The sequence below is a fragment of the Dreissena polymorpha genome, chromosome 3, assembly GCF_020536995.1.
Source record: "Dreissena polymorpha isolate Duluth1 chromosome 3, UMN_Dpol_1.0, whole genome shotgun sequence".
NCBI classification, from domain to species: domain Eukaryota; kingdom Metazoa; phylum Mollusca; class Bivalvia; order Myida; family Dreissenidae; genus Dreissena; species Dreissena polymorpha.
Window position 1 is genome coordinate 131,791,268 of NC_068357.1, and position 20,755 is coordinate 131,812,022.

The 20,755-nt window shown below is 36.3% G+C and overlaps 1 protein-coding gene across 1 annotated transcript in view; it reads left to right on the plus strand.

The window, feature by feature from the left end:
* Window positions 1–18,806, plus strand: part of LOC127871474 (macrophage-expressed gene 1 protein-like) — a 28,010-nt gene extending 9,204 nt beyond the window's left edge. The window contains exons 2-5 of the mRNA XM_052414429.1: window positions 14,609–14,744; window positions 14,905–15,102; window positions 15,280–15,479; window positions 17,182–18,806. Of these exons, the coding sequence (XP_052270389.1) occupies window positions 14,609–14,744; window positions 14,905–15,102; window positions 15,280–15,479; window positions 17,182–18,589 (1,942 nt within the window). The 3' untranslated portion in view covers window positions 18,590–18,806. The remainder of the gene's footprint in view (window positions 1–14,608; window positions 14,745–14,904; window positions 15,103–15,279; window positions 15,480–17,181) is intronic.
* The last annotated feature ends 1,949 nt before the right edge of the window (window positions 18,807–20,755 follow it).

Genomic DNA, 20,755 nt, shown 5'->3' on the forward strand with positions numbered 1-20,755 from the left:
ATGTGAAAACCTGACGTCATTATCGGAATCACCAAAACCTCCTATGATATTAATAAGTAAAAACATCGATTTGAATGGAAAAAAATCAAATTATAACGAAAAATCAATTTCTCTGAAAACACTATTTTCACTATCAAATATAACAAGGTATTCAACTCAAAATGACCCGAATATAGGGTGCATCGCTTTGAACAGCTATTACTTCATCAAGTGTGCAGCGATTTCCATGAACTCGGTCTTATTAAACGCAGAAATAAGCGATCCAGTAATGGCTGAATCAGTATACCATGACATTCGCGCTGTAAACAAATAATATTTGTTGGAAATTTAAAACCGCTGGCATGTTTCAATAAGAAAGACATTTGTCTTTCGAGGTTTAATGATTTAATTACTGAATGCATTATGCATACGTTGCAATAAGACTCGAAGTCATTAGGCTTAGCTATCCGTTATACAGTCAAGTTACCATTACCGGATCAGTAGCGTAATAAAGTTGTTCTGATGAAAAGCAATAAATGTTTTGAGACTTCTTTTACACCAGTTTGATTAAATATTACTTTGCTTACTGATTCAGCACATAGTTTTATTTTTAATCGCAGGCAAAATTTTATTGTGATACCTTTTTTTCGCCGCAGAATTCATGCATTAACGGATCAGTTGTAGCCATAACGGATCACGTGATCGAAACCACTCCGGGGGCATCTAACATATGCTATTTGAATTGTCGAAACATGAACTGTGTTGTTTACAATGACCAAGTTACATTGTCAGTTATAAATAATATTCATTATTTTGTGTATTGTTTTCTATATGTGATCTTGTATATACACGTTTCGCATGGTGTTCTTGTGTGAATTATCTGTTAAAAAACCTAAATAGATCGAAAAGATGGGCATCTTATAAACCATGTTAATTGTTTTAATCATATCTAATCATCGGTATTGAACATTGAACATAAATAAAACATTACGAGTGAGATCATTTATTGAAAGAATCAACAAGATGTGCATATATTTTAATATATTATATTATCAATACGCATATTATCACGCTTGATCCGTTATTGCCCTAATTCTTCATTTCATTTAAGGTGTTGCAAAATCTTAAACACGAATCAAAACTGAAACGGACTTTTGCACGAAGAAAGACTACTAAATGGCCTTTAAATTAATGCGTAAACTCTTTACTTTCCAACAGAGTTTTAGAATGTGGCCGCGTATAATGTTAAACCTCTATTTGGAAACGAGACGGAAGTCAACAAAGTCGTATATACATGTCGCCAAAGCATACCAAAATGTTTGACAACGAATAGCTCCGACTACGACTCAATCAATGTGTTTGAAAAAAAAAACGACCATGAAGATGCTGTGTGCAAAATATCATCTAAAAATGTCAACTATTTATCGCGATACGCATGGTCTTGAACATCAAAGTGATCCGCTATGGGTAATGATCCGGTAATGGTAACTTGACTGTACAGTCAGTCAACCAGTTTAGAATAATCTGGCAAAAAACGTTAATTCACAAGTCCAGTCCACAATAATTTCTTTCGGGATTTAGTGTCAATGTGAGATGATGTAAAAATAAAGGGTAACATTTATTTTGTATGATAACAGGTTAGGCCAGACGGCATATGCAGTTTTTTTGTCAAAAATAGCCAATTAAAGTTCACTTTTTCGGAAAATTATTTAAAATCATTCAACTTACAGAATTAGTATTTCAAAACATTATCATGACATTTGTTTTCAATCAGCAATTTTTGTATTTGAAAATAATAAAGCCTTCTATTTCCATATGCGCATTTCAAAACATAACTCATTCAATCAGTTCTGGTTAACTTTTTGCTGCATTTATCCCCCCTGTAAGCATAATACAAAAGCTTTCTTACTAAAACTTTGTTACTTTATTCCTTTCCCTAATGTTTACCTTAGACACTTATCATTTTGTTTTTATTGGGGCATTATGGAAAATTAAATACAAATTATCGGAACTGCTGATTTTCCAGAGCTGATTGACAAACTGTACACCAATCCGAATCGACTGTATTTCGGTTAGGGGTATTTCTATCAGATTTATACCATAAAAGGGTCACAAAGAAAATATATAAATATAACCTTATTTGCTGCAATAACCTCACACGTTTGACGAAGTCTGCCTTGTTTGCAAAACCACTTTGAATTTTTCTTTCTATATCTTGGAATGCTGTTTCAAACGTACGTAATAATTCACTAACTTCATCCGCCGCCATCTTGATAGAAATGCGTCAGGAACAAATCACATGACGAAACGACGGGCGTTAATTGTTTAATAATTAATGTGCAAAGACAACCAAACACCTACAAGTCTTAACCTATTTTTCAAAGTCTTAAACTGCGGTTCAAAGTCTTAAACTGGGTTTAAGACGCGCGGAATGCACATTAATTATTTAACAGTTAACTATAGAGTTAAGAGCCTTTGAACCCGAGTTCAAAGTGCCGTTTGCACATTAAATCCTTAAAACCGAGTTCAAGAGTTTGAACCGCAGTTCAAAGTGTGTCTAAAAATAGATACAAATCTCTTATCTACATAATTCAGAGACAACCAATCAGCGGAGCTTAAACCACAATTAGCTATATATAGAAGGTAAATGCCGCGATTTCATTGGTCCTCTCTTAACTATAGAGTTAAGAGACTTTGAACTGCAGTTCAAACTCTTGAACTCGGGTTTAATGATTTAATGTGCAAACGGCACTTTGAACCCGGATTCAAAGTCTCTTAACTATATAGTTAACTGTTAAACCGTGGTTTAAGGAATTAATGTGCATTTCGCTTGCCATAATCATGTACAGCTGACAAGCTAATCATGGACGGCACTTCCCGCCTTTATGTTTTCTTCTCTTCTTAAGTCTTTAATTGTGATTGACAGAACTGTAGTGCGTTCAGTTACAGCGAACGTTCGCCAATGATGGTTCGTTTGCGATTCTGTCTTATTGAACGATAAGTTCGGCGCGAACGTTTCAAGATGGCGGCTCCCAGAAAATTGATTGCGATGTTGATGGCGGAAATCGCTAATAACACAGAAAGTACTTATCTAACAGATATTTCAAAAATAAAAAAACCTATAATAATTTGATTATAATTATAAGTGGTGTGGATGCGATAGTGTTATTTTTCATTAGCGATCGAAATTTAGTGTAAGAGGTGCATTGAATCAGTTATAAAACAAAGCCCTAAAATAGCGCAATACATTACAATCTTCAAATGTAGTTGTAATTTTCTTTTACATTGAATGAATTTTCGTTTCGTTTACATTTAATGAAAATATTAATAAATTTTATCATTCAAATGGAAAAAAACACCTTCATATTTTGCGAATTGAACTGTCTTTGAATGCACATCTATATTGAAAACTCTTTTGTAGTGATAATGAGGGATACAAATCTGGCATTTTATTAAACCGTAATCTATACATTTATTTTACCCAAGTATTTTATATCCGTATTATGATCAAACGCGATTGCTTGTTTTCACGATGATGTTTCGATCACTGCAAAAACGCACGATCTTTACACGTTATTACATCGGAGTTTACATTTGCAGGTACCCGTTAAATACGATAATTGTGTAGCAGTTAATTTCTACAATATTTTAAATGTATTTCATTATAAAACACTTAAGTGTTATGTTTAAACTGGTTAATATACATACTTAATAGTTCCTGTTAATCCATTTCGGACAAATGTACGCCTATTTTTTAAATATGTTCAAATATTTTCACAGATTTTGGCATATTTTGAAGTTTGTCATTAAATGCTTTATATTGATAAATGTACACATTGGATCTTAAAAACTCCAGTAAAAAATCAAGAATAAAATTTAAAAAAGGAAACAAAGTAGCCGGTACCAGCAGGGCTCGAACCAGTGACCCCCGGAGTCCTGGAGTTAGTCTGAAGTAAAAACGCATTTGCCCTCTCGGCTATTCCGCCGGGTATACTCAGCTGAAGTATTTTATACCTTATATCAGCAATCTTCGTAGTTTCGTAAATTTAAACGACAACAACAGAACTCTCCAAATTATTCAATCGTTTCGCGTTGCAACGCTTTATAATTTTTAGATTTTCAAATCGTCAAAAGATACATATAATGGCTATATTGGACTATGGTAAATGTTCAGTAATACTGTTTCCTCACAAATATCATAACTAAAACGAAAATTTGCGAATCTGAAACAACTTTTTTCAATTTTGTCAATTTACCAAACCGTGAAAAGATCCCTTTAAAGCAACTGTTAAGTGTTTGGCTTAATATGCCAAGAGATGACACGGAGGTATCATAAATTGTGTTTAATGACCAGACACATGTGGTTAATGACCCCATACCGAGTCATACAAATATAGGTCCCTGGGTTTATGACACCCTGTTTTCTTAGTAATTGTCTGGACAGTATCCGATCATATCGAGATAATCGGTTTGTGATGAAGGGGCAATTAAACAATGGGTGGTTAAACATGCTGAAATAAGGAGTGTCAAAATTGGTGTGAACAATTAAATAAAAACATTTACATGTATCAAGAGGATTTAGTTAATCTGCAACAAGGTAAGTTTTTACGGACAAATAGTTTCTATATGTTGATTACATAAAATCAATCAATTTGTTGTTTGTTTTCGCCCTTATTTGTGTTCATTCATTGGATTCTATTTAATCTGAAAGAATTTCAATTTCTTAGTGTTTTGTTGTTCTTAAAAAGGGTCGCGAATATGATTGAAATCTTATCACGATGCGGATCATCAAACGCAAACAAAAGCAGAATAGCCGCAGTGTTGACGGCCAAAATTTGAGGATGCGCAAACGCGACGTCATTATCGGAATCCCCAAAACCTCATATACACTTTGTTTATTGTTCAATTCATTTTTGTACTACAAAAAAAGGAAACAATATCGAAGTTACACTGAACAAATACAACATATTTATTTGTCCGCCATCTTGGTTTCGCTAGCGAACTATAGCGAACTACCTCCCAAGAGGGTTCGCTTCGGTTCGCGAACGTTCGCGGCGAACCGAGCGTTCAGTAGCGAACGTTCGCGACCGTTCGCGAACTATAGCGAACGTTCGCTGTAACTGAACGCACTACTGGTGCGTGTAGTGGGAAAACCAGGCTGCACTTGGGCAACGCTTAATACCAAGATGCAGTCAGCCCTGTATTCCGACGACACGCATTGATTTTTTCATGTAAATAAAGAATACAAACAAAATTTAATAAGAAATGTTATGTGAAAACACGTGAAAATAACCTATAAACACGTCCGCCATGTTTAATGCAACCCGTTAAGTTAAACATGAATTATCTTTTAATAAAGATGTTATTTTGTTGGTTCGTGTTTCTGACAAATAATCAGCTATATAAAGAGGTAACAGTGCATGGATGTTTATTTTCGGTGTTCTTAGTTCTGAAAATGTTGAGCATTACTTTTTTGCATGGTCCTACTTACCGTTTGCTGCTGAAAGCTCTTTTTACTGTGCTACTTCATCCCCTTAATTGTGAACTGCTCCTTTTGGTAAGCCTTTATTAAATAATGAAAACAACACATTCATTTTTAACGAAGTTCAAAGATATATCAATACGATTTATAAATAGACCCTTTTCACAATAGGCCAAAATTGATAAGAGCGCAAAGTCACGTGACTCCCAGAACTCCAGAACGAGGCTGAACGTGTATAAATTTCCAATACTCCCGCGCAACGCCGCATCTGATTTCAGCCTTTCACTTTTTTGAACATTCGGCGATTTAACGACTTAGAAAACACAATATGACATTGTCAGAATAAGTTATAAATATGTAATTCACATTATAAGTGTCAATACATTTAACAAATTGTCTTGAATAATTTAATAAAGTACTCGTTTTTCTTCATTTTTTTTCACACATTTGACACGCTTTGTTAGAGCTTTTTTTATCGCGCTGTTTGAAAAAAAGATCTATCTTGTTTATTGATACATCTGTGGTTAAGTAGCCCCTGTGTTCCGGATAAACCAATTATCTCGTTATGATCAGATACTGTGCCGACAAATACTTAATAACAGCATGGTGTCATAAACCACCCGTGGTAGATGCCTGGTCATTGAACACCATGTTATGGTACCCCAATGTCTTATCGTGGTAGAAGTATTACGAAGTCATTTCTAAGACTAATGTAACGCCAAATACTCAAACTAAATACTGTATAGATATTAGCCAGTTTCAATCATAATACTACAGTGAATGCTGGGCATTCGTCCTAGCCTATTTTCCACAAAGGCGGACATTCCTCCCTATGTTTTTGACAACCTGAACATTCGTGCCTTCGTTATTTTGACAATGCACATACTAGTTCCTACATAATTTCGACAGTCTGGAATTCGTTCCTTCGTTATTTGGACAGCCCGGAGATTCGTTCCCGAATAATTGCTATCCCGGTCATTATTATCAAATTTTAACAAAATAATATGGTACTCTGGACATTAAATCCGGTATTTTAATATGTCGTTATTGAAATAGTTAAAAATAATGTTCCTATATTTTGTGAATATTTTATATTGTGTATATTTTATATTGTTGTAAGATTTTAACGTGATCATGAGAATGATAACGTTAAAAAATAATCGAATATATCGACTTATACTGAGATCTGTAATTTGCCAAAATGCAGAATTCTGGGCGTTAAAACTATGTAGGAGTATATATATCCGGTCTGTCAAAATAATGTTGGAACGATTGTCCGGGATGTCTAAATAGCATGGGAATGAATGTCCGGGTAGTTAAAACAACGTATGAACTAATGTCCCCCTTGTCAAAATTAGCGAAGGAACAATTTTCCCTGTGAAAGAATATTCGGAAACATAATTAAGTGCTTAATACTTATATATACATTTGAAATATTTATTAGCTTTTATGCTAAACCCTAAACCTGTTTAGCGGGTACCGCTAAAATAAATTTCCGTCCTTACATAGTCTTATTAAGAGTTTTCGTTAGTTATGGAAGAACACAATTAAAACAAGAATTTTCATTGATCAAAACGGGGTTAAAGAATGTTTCCGAAAAATCAAGACAGACACACGCACACGCACGCACGCACGCACTCACTCACGCACGCACGCACCCTCACACACACACACACACACGCACACGCACACGACGCACAATCACACGCGCACGCACGCACGCACAAACACATGCTTGTATAGGTACCTTTCCGGGGACCTGGACTTTAACATGGTTTTTGAGGACATCATTAAAACGTTGTCCTTTCGCTGTTGCAAAACACCTCAATGACCTCTCTTGTTGAGCTACACTTACGAGGACATTAAAGTGAGGACGTTCATTTGCATATTTCACACACACTGGACAGCTTCATGCAACACGAGGACCTTCATTTGCATACATCATACACCGGAAAAGTTCGTTTCAAATTAAGGAATACCAACCCGAGGACCTTTATTCATACAATGTGCAGATTTTAAATGACAACAAATACACAAGTGCACAGACACCTGGATCAAAGTTTCCAATTACTAGTAATTAATCGACATTATTTAACAGTGTGCTTAATCTGTTACATGCCCGTGATGCTTGATATCAGCTCATAATCCAGCTTTGAAATAATATCGCTCAAAGGTTTCCATGGGTTCAACCATTCTTATTACGAAAGAAATTAAAATTGTTGCTGTACGCAAACCCCAATATCATCAATAGTGTGTCAATATGTGTGTCCAACTGCATGTCATATTACTAAGGCAATAAAGAGCAGAAGTGGTTTGTACCATAAATTGATATTCAAAACACACACATAGGTGGTTAGAGATATTCAGATTCGCTTACAACTGTGGACACATCGGAATTCATAATCCACCCCTTTAACCAACAAAACAACTTACAAAGTCACAAATAGTTTCTGATTTTTATTTTCTCTACTATTCTTAAGTACAAATAAAGTAAAATAGTGAAAATGTTTGTCATAAAGTAAATTAACAGAGGTTTAAATTAAAGATAGCATAGTTGTTTTTTATAAAGAATTTGATATAAATATAAACATAGCCAAGTTTATCAATTTGATAAGAAAAGTTTGCAGTTGTTCTAAATTAGTTCTTTTATAGCCAAAGCATTAAATATTGAAAAATCTTGCTCGGATGACAATATTGTATACACACATTGTAAATCATGCATGAACAATATCGACAACAGACTTACTTCGTTATTCAACGGCATTGTAGAAACACGAATTATCAGAAAAAACTGGTCAATCTGTGTTTTAGTTCCACTAAATGAAACAAACTAATCACTCTTTAAAACTTTTTTTGATGCATGACCTAGTTGTTTACCTCATATGACCCATCTTGTGCTTCATATAACTAATGCAAAAATTCAGACAAAATTGGGTATAGATGCAATTAAAACAGTGACTTCTGGAGTATTCACAAGGTTTTCCAGAAATTTGCCCCAGTGACCTAATATTTTACCGGAAATTAACCATTATCAAATTATACCTACATATTATTGAAACAAACATTCTGAAAAATTTCATAAAGATGCAATCAAAACAGTGATTTCTAAAGTGTAAATAATGTTTCCCTTATTTGGCCCTCGTGGCCTAGTTTTTCACCCTAGTTTGGCCCAATATCGAACTTGTCAAATTTTATCAATATTAACATCCTGACCCTGTTTTGCTAAACTTGGGCTAAAAATTGAGTTCACAAGGTAAAGATTGATGATTCTCTCTTAATATGATGCTTAGCGGCTTAATTACCAAACGTATGCATTACGCAGGAACAGGTGTCTAACGCAAAAACAATTTGCTATTCCGCGTCCCAAATTTCAAATAACTAAAAGGATCTTAACAAGCCGCTAAATAAGGGGTGGGAGGGGCGGTCAAATAAGCCTTAGGCTTTCGATGCAATCGAACTTAAATAAATAGGTTTAAACTAACAGATGAGGCAACTTTACGAGCATGGTTTACGATATAAAACAAGAGTTTCTCGGTTATATATTATCGCAGCAATCATAACGTTGATCTTTTCCGGAAAAGTTGTTAAGTTGTATTATTTCAGCAAATGTACCAGGCATTTGATGGTAGAATAAAAAAAGGGGAACCGACTTACGTACTTTAAGTGCTGAGAGTTTCTAAATAGTGCATTTTTTTCAATATGTATGCCTTTTAGGGTAGATTATATTAATGTGAATTTTTCCAGATGCAACCTTGATTAAAAATTAGGAATACATCAGGTAATATTAGATATTTAAGTTTGTTTACAGATTTAAATATATACTTTATAATTGTAGCATTTAGTATTAAACACATTTAAGCAGGGGTATTGCTCGTTGCATTATGAGTAAAGGCATGATTTATTAACTAATCACAATAATTATTTTACGAAAGTGCGTCATTTGCAATGTGTGACGGCACGTGCTTTGAGACATCATCATAAATGAACACTTGAATACGTATTCCATTACATTACTTGATGACTCTTTTTGTTATTATTTGAAGAGTACTGTTATTCATTTCCTTGTTCCTGATCAAGAGCGCTGTATTTGTACAGTAAAAATCAGTATGTATATAGTGCACAATTATTACTTGCTCAAGTATTCAAATATTGCATTACTTTAATGCTTTGGTCTGATTTGTCCAAGCCTCTTACGTATGTTAGTGGACAACGAGCCTGGTCACAAACATATCAGACTGAAAGAATTTCTTTTTAGTTATTTACTTCCTGATGATTCACGTACAAGTATGTAAAACCTTCGTATGGGTGAAGGTTTAAGCATTTCTAGTTTCGTATGGCATGCTTGTTCAGACCGATTGAATTTTTGAGATAGCGTGTTTCTCTATCGGGCGAAACTTTGCAATAGACACATCGCAATCATATTGTGTGCTTTTGTGTGTGTTTTTTTTGTTTTTTTTTATAATAACTTCCCTGTGATTATTTTGTTACATTATCTTGAAGTAAAAATAACTTTCTATACACTACATGCTATCAGAGTAGCATGCGCCATTTACAATCGAAACAATACCGAATTCATTGCAATTATTTACTTCCGATCTAAATAAAATATACAATAAGAATTGTTAGTTTAGTTTACGTAATTTTTTACGTGATAACACATTCACGCGCACACGCGTGCACACGCGCGCACACACGCACACCAGGCCCGTACCCAGGCCATAGGCCCAGGGGCCCGCCCCCCCCCCCCAGCTGGCTGTCGAACTATGAATTTTTTTAATAATCGGCCCACTGCAATGTTTTCTCTCGTGCAATGGCCCACAGTACACTTTCCCTCAAAACAAAAGAGCAGCTATGTTTTATTGCCCCTGATAAACAAGGAGATTAGCGCTCGCCAATCGAGATAAGCCCCTAAGCAATGTTTTCTTATCGCCTTGTACACACATCTCCGATCAGTCCCCCACTGTGATCATGAATGCTTCATCTATCGATGGTTGATGTAACATGTATTTTGATAAGTGCAGCGAATGGAAGCAACTGCTACAGGAGGTCGTAGAATATGGTCTGATAATTGACCAGTCGCCAAATTATCGATCGCTCCGCCCACATAGTCACGTGGTCTAGTGATTAGAAAACTCCGACAAGCAGATCACAATTATAGCGGATTACGTGAGGGAAATTCTATATTTGTAATGATGTATTATGCTCTTTTCTATAAAATAAATTATTAAAGCCGCACACTAACCTAAACTGCTCTGTAAAACGTTAATACAATCATAAAAACTTTAGAGAGAAATGGCGTAATCAAAATAAATGAGTTAACGGCAGACTGACTATCAGAAACGTTTCTTATACATATTATATAGGGAGGTGATGAAAAATCCGTTGTAAAAATGAGCATTTATTTCATATTGATTTTGAACTTGTATTCAACCGTCTGAAAGTGAACCCGGTGGCTATTCATATATAATTTTGAAAATATTTTTATTAAATGCAAATGACATATCCATATCATGATGGGTTTTTTGTTTATTAAAAATGTTTAGATCTTTTTTTTTTATTGTGTTATTTTTAAAAAGACACCGATTTTTTTTATTTGGATATAAATTAAATTTTGATTGCAACCATAATTTAATACAGGTCTAATTTCGTGGTTTCATTAACATATAGTCTAATATGCATTTTATTTCATTTATGTTTAATGCGAACCTGTTACACTTCAGATAATCGTCAGTTTAAACCTGTAAGTTTCGGAAATCTAAAGCTTTTAATATTGTTGTGAATTCACACCAATGTTTAAAGCTTAAGACTTCCGAAATGTGCTGATTTACTTGTTATATTCCATTTATTCATATCACAAAATACGGTTTTTATAAGCATTAAAATTCACCTTGCAAAGTGCCAAATTAAAAAAAGTATACATATAGGGAGGGGGGACCCCTCCCAAACCCTCCCCGGTTGGGCCCCCCCAGTAAAAAAATCCTGGGTACGGCCCTGCACACAAACACACGCACACAAACACACACACACACACACACGCACGCACGCACACACACGCACGCACGCTCACGCACGCACGCACGCACGCACGCACGCACGCACGCACACACACACACACACACACACACACACACACACACACACACACACACACACACACACAAGAGAGATTTATGACATGATGTGGCATATATTTATCACTCATAATCACGTTTAAAGAGAAATCAAGGTGCATGCATAGACAGATCAGTTCGCTCCACGTTCGTTTTTTCACCTGTATAAAAGAATTCTTCAATATTGTATTTCACTGTAAAAGAACATTAATAAAAGTTAAACGAAAAATGACACAGCATGTATCATGTGCTTTGCATTTTCTATTGCCTTTTCTTATGATTGAGTCTACACACATGTTACACGTTCGATCGTTCGTGAAAAATATTACAGACTAACAAACATACCTTTGAGAATTTAAGTTATATAATAACCTTTTGTATTATACGACTTGTGTATATCTTTGTTTTGTGCAATTATCAATGTTTATTCTTCAGATCACATTTGCTCTAATGACAATTGATATCTTGAATTTGAATAGAGATTAAATAAAATGTATATACACGTATACACTAGTGGTACTAGTACTATGGCTTTGAAATATGACTTGGGTGTGAGAATGTTTATTTCATAACCCCTCATCAATTTGTTGACTAAACAACACATCCATGTATGCATATGTTTGCCGTAATTGTAACCAATGTCAGTGCTCATGAAAATCCTGAATGAAATTTATAAAATTCAACTGGTTTATAATCATCGATATGCTCGGCCAAAGAAATATACACGTTCAGCCTCGTTCTGAAATTCGACGCGTCACGTGATATCTAAAAATAGCAACAGCGGTAGTATTGTGAAACTGGTCTATAGACCGTTCCATAATCGATAAATTGACCGCCGCCATATTGTCAGTCACGTGACTGTCCGCCATAACACTGCTGCTAACTTGTGCGAGTCTGCGATTCCAAAAGCCAAAGACCTAGAGAATACCCGCTTCACCGTTGTCGGATAAATAAATTACTTAATGAATTAATGTGAGGCGATTCTCACATTTTTGTTGTTTAAATGATTGTTTGAAGTTGAGATTGATTGTTACAAATAAAATGTTTAAAATGCTTTCGTGTATTTGTTTTTTTTTTATCTGTAATCAAGTGGTAATCATCGGCGAAAATTTGCTGGTTCAGTCGCTCATACTATGTCTTTGATTAGACTTGTTACTTTTAACGTTTCACAAACAATTCACGCATGTATTGTTGTGTTGATTTTAATAGCCGCAACATCAAGCAGATTATATTTTAATTAATACTTTTACAAGATTCTCGCGCAATTAATTTCCGCTAATTGTTTGTAATTTATCTCATTTGGTAAAAATGTACATTCCAAAATCATTACATATTATATTAAGTATGATATTATTGATACGCCTTCCATTATTTTTCTTGTTCTAACTGATATCAGAGATAAAAAATTGTGGTTTGGATTTATATTTATTTTTTTAGATGGAATTTTGTCACGTTAAAAAACGAGCTTTTTATCATTGAGAGAGTAATATTGATCTTGACGACCTTTTATGTGATTATTCGGAAGATGAAGAGAATGCGATCTATGTGATATATCTATATTTTCATATTTGAATCATTTAACAGCTATAAAGCTAAAAATACTAAAATTGTATTTTATAGGTCTTTGAAGTAACGCAAAACATATGGATAACGACACCAAATGTTTAGTCAATTAATCCACACAAAAAAACTCCGATAAAAAAACAACTAAATAATATTTCAAAAATATATTATTAAGCGCCAAACGAATTTATTAATACATTTATTTGCAACTTTAAAAACGCGGCATAAGCATCAAATTAAAGATTATCTGAAAACTGAAAGGCCGACAATTTGACACAATAGAGCTCTATGCATAAGCCGTAATATTTTTTTGCAGAAAAGCTCCAATAAATTACAATAGTAATACATCTAATTATAAAAATACAATTATCAATGGCATGGACGCTAGTGTGATAAATAAATGAGTGTTAGAAAGTGTAAGGAGTGCTTTGAAAATAAACATACTACAAAGCCATATTAAAAGCAAAGGACATGACAGTATTTACATGTAATTTTAATTTGATGGGTTTTGCACAAAGAATGACGCTATTGAGGAATATTAACATACAACTGAAAAAACACAACTTCATATGATGCAAATTGAACTGTGTACTCATGTTTATTGAAAACTCGTTACTAGTGAGTATGAGTGACACATATCTAACATTTCAACACACATATATTTATATACATATATATTTTTTAAATATTTTTTACCTCTGTTTGGTGTCAAATGTAATTTATTGTTTTATGATATCGTTCGTGCATTGCCGTAACATCAAATCTTCATACCGAATGACGTAGTTTTAATTAACCGATACCCGCTAAATACGTTAAATGTTTTATTTTTATATTTTTTAAATACTTTATTTTTTCATAAATTAAACGGGCTAGTATCTTTACGGTGTACAATTTCTGATATTCTATATTGGACATAACTTTTAATTTGTAAAATATGTAACATATCTTATTTACGCAACTGTTAAGTATGTCGGAGGTAAATTATCTTACCAAATGACTGCTTAATACTACCAGGAAGATGAGACATGGTGGCATCATCAATTGTGTTTAATGACCAGATTGTCATCTGCCACCCAGTGTGGTTTATGACACCATGTGGTTAGTTAAGTCTGGACAATATCTGATCAAAACGAGATAATCGGATTATGCAGAACAAAGGGGCAATTAAACACTGGAATGCAAAGACATACACGATTTAAAGATTGATGCAAATAATCAAATGAAAAATATTGCATTTAATTTAATTAAATGCTTTTTTTAATGTGTCAATGTGTTAGTTTTCCAAGACAACCAAGACCATGTAATGACGGCCTTAGAATTTAGAAAGAAATTTATCCGTTGAATAATCGGTGCTCTCTTATATATGTTACCGATTGTAAAGCAGCAGTGTAATGGCGGACGCGGAGAGAATTCAGGGGAGATAATTATGTAATGACTAAATTATGGAACGGTCTATTGATCGTCTTGGTTACAGCACGTTATCCCGGTCAGTGAACGTTGATGCTGGATTGAAATTCTCTCATTTTGGAATAAGCGGTTCATTCTCGGATGAGTACACGAGTGTCAAGGCCCGCCAACACCTGTACAAGTCCGTCACTACTCGAGTGCAGGTATCACGCAATATATTATTCTCTTGATGTTTCTAAAGTAAAGTCCGTCTGAGTATGGGGCTGCCTTATGTGAGGACTAATACAATTCGTACTTAAGATTTAAATAGTTATGAACCTACGCTCCAAAACAAAACTGGGTTTTCTCATTTTATTTCCTTAGGCTAGGTATATGCAGTATGTTTCTCATTTGGAACCCGACACGCCCGTAAACGAAGCTGTCAAGAAACGGCTACACAAGATTGCCGCCAGTGTTCTCTTGAACCGCACCGACCTCGCGCGCTTCGACAGCCAGCTACTCGTCAGGGACTTTGGCACGCACGTGATCACCAGCATCGACGTTGGAGCAGCTCTTGTTCAGGTAACTAGAAAGACATGTTGAGCGTGAATTATTTATGACGAGAAGCAAATACACTTAAAACTTCGTGACATTTCTTGCACCACTTAGAACAAATGATATACCTTGCACGAATGAATCGCGTTTATGGTGCTTATAGTTTGTTTCTTCTAGGACTTGACCGTGTTCTAATGTTTGTAGATAGATCAACTGAGAGAAGACTACCTCCGCAAATACGAGTCGCAGAAGAGCACAATAACAGCTTCCGCCAGTGCAAGCTTCTTCAGCGTGTTCAGTTTCGACGCCAAGTATTCCACTACGTCAACACAACGGCAGATTGAGGAGTACAAGAGCGTTAGGACTAACTCGGAAATCGCGACATATGGGGGACCCGTATTCAGGTGCGTTCACATTCGTTCAAAGGTTGTAATAATCTCTCTATTAACTGTAGGATTTAGGAATCAACGAATACTTAAGAGAGGTCATGGAATGTGTTTTGACATTCAGTAATTGTAAATTGATTTTCAGATTATGCCTCTCCTGTTAGTTAAACTACTAGTATATGATGTATTGTCTCTTATTTTTATATAAAGACGCTATGTTGTTTTAACTTGTTTTGATTTCATTTAATATTGCATAAGAAAGTTACGGTTTTGGTGCTCTTATCTGTATTCAACCCTTTAGGAGTAAAATCGTAATCAAAATTAATTGATATTGTGAGATTACTTTAATGTTTACTTAAATGGCTCATGACAAAGTCTGGAATAATTGTGGGGTTTAGTGCTCATTGAAACAGGTTTAACCTGCCCCAGTGCTTTTGCCTCGACCGTTCGAAGGCAGTGACCCTAGTTTTGCTCATCTATATGCATTTTTAATATATAATATGTATTTCGTCTAGTACACTTGTATTGCGTCTCACTGTTTCTCTTTTGCTGGTGCATGTGAAGTTTCGTTTAATTTGTATTCCGTGTAAAATGGTTTTTGAAAACTATGCTGTTTAAATTTTCGTATACTAACAACAGTGTTTGTCTGACGGTATGGGTTAAACTGATAATAGCCACATAACGTTCGCTAAACATACTTGCCGGGATAGATGTTGCTATAACTAAATATTTTAACGTGTTCAGAGTTTTAAATTTATAAGTTTTATCAGCATTGATATTGATAGTTGATATTAATGAACGGGTTCCTTTTTATGTCCCCCACTATAGTAGTGGGGGACATATTGTTTTTACCCTGTCTGTTGGTCTGTTGGTTGGTCTGTCGGTTGGTCTGTTGGTTGGTTGGTTTGCGCCAACTTTAGCATTTTGCAATAACTTTTGCTGTATTGAATATAGCAACTTGATATTTGGCATGCATGTGTATCTCATGGAGCTGCATATTTTGAGTGGTGAAAGGTCAAGGTCAATGTCATCCTTCAAGGTCAGAGGTCAAATATATGTGGCCAAAATCGCTCATTTTATGAATACTTTTGCAATATTGAAGATAGCAACTTGATATTTGGCATGCATGTGCATCTCATAGAGCTGCACATTTTGAGTGGTGAAAGGTCAAGGTCAAGGTCATCCTTCAAGGTCAGAGGTCAAATATATGTGGCCCAAATCGCTTATTTCATGAATACTTTTGAAATATTGAAGATAGCAACTTGATATTTGTCATGCATGTGTAACTTATGGAGTTGCACATTTTGAGTGGTGAAAGGTCAAAGTCAAGGTCATCCTTCAAGGTCAGAGGTCAAATATATGTGGCCCAAATCGCTTATTTCATGAATACTTTTGCAATATTGAAAATAGCAACTTGATATTTGGCATGCATGTGTATCTCATGGAGCTGCACATTTTGAGTGGTGAAAGGTTAAGGTCATCCTTCTAGGTCAAATATATGGGTCAAAATTGCTCATGTAATGTAATGTCTGCAATATTGAAGCTAGCAATTTTATATTTGACATGCATGTGTATCTCATGGAGCTGCACATTTTGAGTGGTGAAGGGTCAAGGTCATCCTTCAAGGTCAAACGTCATATAGGGGGACATTGTGTTTCACCAACACATCTTGTTTAGTTATTATTTCGTTGGAATCGTACACGTGTCCTTCCAATTATAGACCCAGTAACTACTCAGCTGACGCCTGGAGTGACAACATGGCTAATGACCTCGTGGCTCTAGACAAATCGGGAGACCCGATCTACTACCTCGCCAACGAGATCAACCTGCCGGAAGTGCCACAGTCCGTCATATACGACGTGTATGATCAAGTCAAGGACGCAGTAGAGGCTTACTACGAACACAACGCCATAGCCGGATGCACAAAACCGGACTCTCCCAATTTCAGTTTCCAAGCGAATACCGATGACGGCTCCTGCAAACCTCCGAAGACAAACTTCACGTTTGGTGGCGTGTATCAGAAGTGCAGTGGTTATGGCACGCAGAATCTGTGCGCTGGTATGAGCCAGAAGAATCCACAGACGGGGTCTCAGACTTGTCCGTCGGGATACGAAGCTGTTCTCCTTCAGACCGGTTCGAAGCGTGCGGTTGAATCACGTAGTGAATGTCACAGTTGCTGGTTGTTGTTTCAGTGTTGCGACACCAACACGTATGTGTCTATCGCTACATATAATGCCTACTGGTGTGCTGCTACGGGAAAGGTCCCAGCGAACAGTGGTTTCTTGTTTGGTGGCCTTTATACGGATTCTGTACCAAATATCAATACGCAAGCCAAGAGTTGTCCTCTGAAATACTACCCCCTTACAATATTAGGTGGACTGGTGATTTGCGTCAGCGATGACTACGAACTCGGATCCAAGGACGCTCTTCCGTTTGCCGGATTCTTCAGCTGCCTATCGGGAAATCCTCTGGCATTAAAGGAACGGTCTGACTTGCTTCAGAGTTCCGGACGTTCAAGTATGTTGACCAACTTCATGTTGAAAGCAGGAGCAGAGTCTTACCCTCGATCTTGCCCTGAAGGGTACAGCCAGCACCTTGCCGTCATCGACAATGGTTGCAGCGTCCACTACTGCATAAAATCTGGGGCCCTATCGGCAACTAGGTTGCCCTTGGTAAAGCGTCCGCCGTTCATGGACGCACCTCGTGACGGCTTCAATGAGCTGCAGCCCGCATCAGTAGTGTTTGATACCAATGGTGATATCTGGACAACGGCGGACGACGCCTCGAATGTCATACCGAAGTACCTGAAAGGAATGGGAATTGAGATGCCGAAATCAATGACATCTAGAGCAACTCAGGACGTCGCTTATTTTGCATCAGCATCATCAGCTTCTTCCAAGTCGTCTCAGCTTTCAGGGGGAGGTATAGCAGCGATCTCTGTGTTCGCGACGCTTGCTTGCGTCGTTGTTGCGTCATGCATAGTGTTCCGCGTTCGTCGTCGCCGAGCTCTTACTGAAGGAACGGACGGCTGGCGAAACATGGGCGAGTCGAGGCCTATATTAAACGCAGCCGCCTCGCTTGGCTACACCCAGATCAATGTGGACAACGCAGATACAACAAGAACGTAAACGCTCTTGCTGGCGTTGCATTGCGAATCATTATTATTGCGTTTCCGAGACAAAATGGCGTTGTATGCATTGTATTGGATACATATATTTGTTCGACAATTTATTTAGAAAAATGGAACCTGCAAGTGTACATGAATTTATAAGAACGATTTTCCATTTCATATTTCCAGTGTATGTTTGCAAATAATATTAACTTTGTTAATAAAAATGTATGTGCGTTGTGCGTTATCTTACTTACAAGTAGTTAAATTATTAAATTTGTTGACTATTTTAATTTATAAAAATGACCTCATGTATACTGGATGATCTATAAATTAAATTGGACAAGGAGCACAAGAACGCATACGAATTTCGTGTTCATAACAGTTAACGTAGTTAAAAATACACGTGTTCAAACTCAGTGAAACCTTTTTTTGGTAACTAACTTAACCAATTTATGCCTAGTGGACTTTCCCATCCGTCTAATTTGGATCAATTTATTTCTAAATTAGGGATGTCTAGTATATTTATTTCTATAATATTTCTTACAGCAATTCTTTTAAGCAATCAGCGCAGAATCTGATGAGACGCCGCATCATGCGGCGTCTCATCTGGGTCTACGCTGTTTGCCAAGGCCTTTTTTCTAGACGCTAGGCATACATGGGTAAACATGTGGGTTTCATAACACCTCCTGATGTGCACAATGAGTAAATATAGAGACATATAGAGTTAAAATAATGACGAATTAAATGAAGTACGGAACTCGGTAAAAAAATACAATTAAACACTTGTTCAATACGCTGATATGATAATCCTCAATCTAGTCCATGTAAACAGCTATGCAATCAATGAAAATGTTAAATGCGCCTACAGATATTTAAGAAAATAGGACTTTATGGTAACTTGCAAATTACTTGTGCAATTTCACATAAAAACTGAAAATGACCAAAATCATGTTATCGTTCCCTGACTCATTCTATAAAAAGGTAAGAGTAGAGCATGCAGAACTGTTTTAATAACGAACACTTCCGGAGAGGGCAGACTACCGTGTTTTAAATTTCAAGTTGGCAAGAGTAGTCTCCTTTTAGAAATATTTGCGTGAAAGTTAATAAAATAATGCGCGTAAGAAAACAACAAGTGAATATTCTATTTAATTCATATTATAATATGATTAATAAAATCTGCGGTCTTAATATACTAGGCAAATAAATTCACACTTTGCGTAGGCGATTTAAATTATGTCCATGCGTACAAAAAATTGTCCGTGGTCGGTTGGATCGGTCGACCTGTAATCATTCAGTTCAATGATGGTTACTTTTGAGACAAAAGACTCCTTTTTATTTGAGATGGTATCGGTCACATGGACTTGGGAAGAGGACAATTACAACGAGCGAGGCTTGGTATAGGGGAGATAACCCTGGGTTATGGTTAGGATAGGGTTAGGGGTCGTTATAGGGTTAAGGTATGGGTTAGGGCTAACTCTAACCCCAACCCGACCCCTAATCCTCACCCTTACCATAACCCTCTACGCCCCCCCCCCATGCGCATTACAATTCCATGCCTCGCTCGTTGTCATTGTCCGCTTCCACATGGACTTATATTATGTGTGTATGTTTCCGCGCGCTATCTAGGGTACGTTCTGACCCGACATCCAATAATGTGGTATGATGGTTACTACGGCTCGATTGGTCATTGTCGGCTCGGGTACTACTAACATGTACACCGGGTACTCTTAAGTATACTTACATGTACCCCGGGTACGGTAAATATATTAAAACGTACCCGGGAAATTTGACGCTAAATCGGTCGTTGTTGGCTTTTTTTTAAATTAATTATATTCACATTTATGTAAATTTTCTGTAAAATGGCCTCTATATTATCGAACCTCATACTCAAAAAGCATGTTAATGCAGTTTTTTTAAAGAAAAGTTTGTTTAAGATAATCGGTAGCGCGTTTTACGAAATTGGATTTTTTGCAGGAATACAACTCGGCAGGGACCTATACAAACAAAGGGATTAGCAACCTCGCGATATCCCGTTACAGCACGCAAAATAAACCGGTGCGCGAGATCAGGGACCTATACTTTAATCTCGATCGATTGGTCCCGGTGCAGCGATAATAAACCGGTGCGCGAGATTTGATAATCTCGATCGATTGGTCCTGTGTAGCGATAATGCGGCTACACG